Genomic DNA, 4021 nt, shown 5'->3' on the forward strand with positions numbered 1-4021 from the left:
GGTTGCCAGATCTCATAGTGAGTGCTGAGATTTGCATTTGGATTTCTAAGTGTGTACTGTACCAAATAGGACCCAATTCTTACACTCAGATCAACCTATACGACCTCATAGATTGTTTTCTTCTATTTAATTTCTCTCAGTGGTATACCATGTTTTCAGGTCTCATGATTATTTTATGTTGGAATTGCCAGACTCAGCAAATAAAAATACAGAGCATACAGTTAAGTTTAATATTCAGAAAGAAAACAAATAACTTTATAATGTAACTATAAAATATGTAAACATTTGCATGTAGTATTTCTATGCATAACTATTATTATATATCACATATATATATACTCACATTTTTTACTTGTGTGAAATTCATATTTAATACTCTTGTACTTTATCTGTTGATCTCAATCCATAAGAACCATAGCCCTCCTCATTGTCCAGGCTTAGCAACAATGACCTAGAGTCCCACTGAGTAGAAGGTCACATAATAGTGTGAGAGTCATTTACAGAGTGGGGGCATGAATGAAAAATGGTGAGATGGATGTCTTTGGGGTAAAAAGAGAAAATATTAAAATTATTAGTTATGTTACTTTTTCTATTACATTTATTCTCTCTCTTTGTTAGATAACCTACAATACCTGAAGAAGATGAATAAAAAGATTCTGGTACATAGTTATTAAATAATTCCATATATGTTAGTGATTCATACCCAAATTTTGCTTAACTTGTACTGGATTGTGAACCTTATAATGTGAAGATCATTAAGACTTTCTGTCGATATTCTTCTGGTGTTTCTCCTGAGTGCAATATGGCAACAGATTCCAACTGAGCTGAGGGTACAAATGTATATTGTTGAGAACTATCAATTGGTTGGATCTGTAAGTCGAAATAAATACGTCCCTTTAATAGATTAAGTGCTTGGATAAAAAGTAAAAATTATTTGCTGCAGTTTTTTTTTATAAACTCATATGCACCAAGTGGTCTTAGAGCAATGTCTACCTCAGCCATTATTTTCTGAGTATGAGCCAAAAACACAAACTATCACATAATTTGCATTGCCTTACATATTTACACTTAGGGACTAGTGTAGTTTTAAGTGACTTTGAAAACAATTGAACACTTTTACATCTCAGAAGAAAAATAGAGTGCCTATGGATTTTGTTTCAGTATTAAACAGCTGAATTGTTCTATGCCAGTATTGAATTGATTTAATAAAATCATAATGCCAGCATCCAGAGCAAATAACACGAGAACAATTTTTAAATTATTCAGTAAAGTTTCAGAAAATTACTTTGATAGAGATCTTTCAATTAACATATGAAGAAAATTGCCTTTATTATTGAAAAGCAATGTGTTTTTGAAGGCATGGGAGGGCATTCCTGTATTAAGTGAAGGCTCAAGTAAAAGATCTTCACATAAGCATTTTAATGTGAAATTATGGATGCCATAAACTTTAGAAATGTTTTGTTCGTTCTCTTGAAAATTGGAAGCAGGGTTTTTGTAATTCCTTTCTGAGATGATGAGGGTTTAGATAAGGAGTACCATGTTAAAACTAAGCTTCAAGAGAACCAGGACCATTTTGAAAAGACACAGTTAGTACAGCAATGTTCACATCCTAAACCCCAGATCCTGTGAATATCTTAGCTAATAAGACAAAGGAAAATTAAGTACAGATGGTGTCAAGGTTAATAAGCATCTGACTTCATGATAGATTATCTTCATCATTAGCAGAAGCCCTATGCAATTAGAAGGGTACTTAAATATGAAAGAGGGAGGCAATAAGAAAAGCATTAGAGTGATGGGACATTGGATCGATTCAATGCAACTTTTTTCAAAAAACTTTTTGGTGATTCTTTTTCCATTAGCATAAAGTTTACGTCAGTTCAGTGGTAAAAGCATCCATGATTTATTTTATATGCATGTTATTATGGGTGGTTAAAATTAAACAAAAAATACAGAAAGTAAAGAAATGCTTTTTGAGGAGTGAGCCACAGGTACTATATGAGTATAGATAATGTGCACCGTACATAGGTGTGATTGTGGATGTGTTGATATTTGATATATATGTGAGTTATCTGTTGTAAAATATAATACTCAGGCTGCATTTAAAAATTTTATATGAGATAGTCAGGGTTAATCAAGATAAACGGGTAAAATTAAAATGATAAGATTATTAATAATTTTGACTATACAATAACTCACATTGATGATAAGAGGTCTATTTTCTTTCCCAGATATATAAAATATAATTCCTCTTCATCATTAAGATGACCATGTTCCAGTTAAGGTACTACTAACAATTGCCCTTCTTTTTCAAGCTGGTATTGGACTGACAGCCAACAACTTCCTCCTATTCTTCCAAATCTTCTCCCTCCTTCAGGATCAGAGGCCTAAGCCCACTGACCTCATCACCTGTCACCTGGCCCTTGTCCACTTAGTATTGCTCCTCATTGTGATCTTCTTGGCATCTCCAGACCTGTTCGAGTCACTGTATTTTCAGAGTGACTACAGTGACTTCAAGTGGAAGGCATTCTTCTACATGCACAGGGTGATGGGGAGCCTCTCCATCTGCACCATCTGCCTCCTGAGCATGCGCCATGCCGTCGCCGTCAGCCCTGGCACCTCCTCATTTGCAAACAGTGAACAGAAGTTCACAGGTTACATCTTCCACTCCTTCTTCTTCCTATGGGTTCTCAGTTTGTCTCTCAGTAGTAACCTGCTCCCCTCCACTGTGGCTTCCTCTTTTTTTTTTTTTTGAGACGGAGTCTCGCTCTGTCGCCCAGCCTGGAGTGCAGTGGCCGGATCTCAGCTCACTGCAAGCTCCGCCTCCCGGGTTCCCGCCATTCTCCTGCCTCAGCCTCCCGAGTAGCTGGGACTACAGGCGCCCGCCACCTCGCCTGGCTAGTTTTTTGTATTTTTTAGTAGAGACGGGGTTTCACCGGGTTAGCCAGGATGGTCTCGATCTCCTGACCTCGTGATCTGCCCGTCTCGGCCTCCCAAAGTGCTGGGATTACAGGCGTGAGCCACCGCGCCCGGCCCACTGTGGCTTCTTCTAATGGGACCAAGACCGATGTGCTAAGTATAGGTCAATACAGCTCACTTTCTTCCATAAGCTACATTATCAGGAGCCTGTCGTTCATGCTGCCACTGCTTACGAATGTCTTCTTTGTAGCAATCGTGCTGCTCTTAAGTGCATACATGGTAGTTCTCTTGTCCAGGCATCAGAGACGATCCCAGTACCTTCATAGAACCAACCTCTCTCCAAGAACCTCCCCAGAGAAAGGGGCCACCCAGACCTTCCTGCTGCTGGTGAGTTGCTTTGTGGTCACGTAGTGGGTGGACCTGATTATCTCATCCTCCTCATCTCTATTATTGGCTTATGACTCAGTCATTGTGAGTGTCCAGAGGCTTGCGGGCAGTTTCCATTCCACTGTCAGCCCTTTCGCACTTATTAGTTCTGATAAAAGAACAATCAAAATTTTGCGTAATGTGCAATAAAATATAAATTTTAAATAAATTAATTATAAAAATAGTCTGAAAAATAGATTATTTTGACATTAGTTAAATTATCCAAGAAGTAGATGATTTGATATATAATTTAATGACACTTTTAATCTATCTAAATTCTTTTGAAACCTATGCTGCCAAAGACTTAGTGGTTTCTTGAATTCAATGTCCACCCCTACAGTCTCCTGTGTCTACAGGTTCTTTATCTTTAATTTTGATTCCCTAATTTTTCTATAAGATAACTTTTCTATCTTCTTGAAGTGTACACTCAAGAAGCTCCTGTTGGTAAATACAATGTCTCTCCCTTTCTTTTTTACTTTTTAAGATAATTTAGTTTACCCTTAGTTATTAAAAATATGCTAGCTATGTATCCAATTATAGGTTGAACAGTAACTTTTTTTCAGAACTCTTAATATTTATTTCTCAGTTTTCTGGGTCTGCACAGGCTGTGGAGATTTTACTCTCACCTTGTAGGTTCTCTTTCCTTCTCATGGCTTTTAATTGTCTTTATTCTATTTGG

General features: G+C 37.2%; 1 protein-coding gene and 1 pseudogene across 1 annotated transcript; both read left to right on the forward strand.

The window, feature by feature from the left end:
• The first annotated feature begins 1537 nt into the window (after positions 1-1537).
• On the forward strand, positions 1538-2752 carry LOC103880407 (putative vomeronasal receptor-like protein 4). The gene is made up of 2 exons (XM_031657980.1): positions 1538-1586; positions 2262-2752. Exons 1-2 carry the CDS (start codon positions 1538-1540, stop codon positions 2750-2752), a joined length of 540 nt encoding a protein of 179 aa, XP_031513840.1.
• A 215-nt stretch (positions 2753-2967) lies between these two features.
• Positions 2968-3515, forward strand: LOC116268565 (annotated as a pseudogene).
• Positions 3516-4021: the final 506 nt, after the last annotated feature.

The sequence above is a fragment of the Papio anubis genome, chromosome 18 (assembly GCF_008728515.1).
Source record: "Papio anubis isolate 15944 chromosome 18, Panubis1.0, whole genome shotgun sequence".
In the NCBI taxonomy this organism is placed as follows: domain Eukaryota; kingdom Metazoa; phylum Chordata; class Mammalia; order Primates; family Cercopithecidae; genus Papio; species Papio anubis.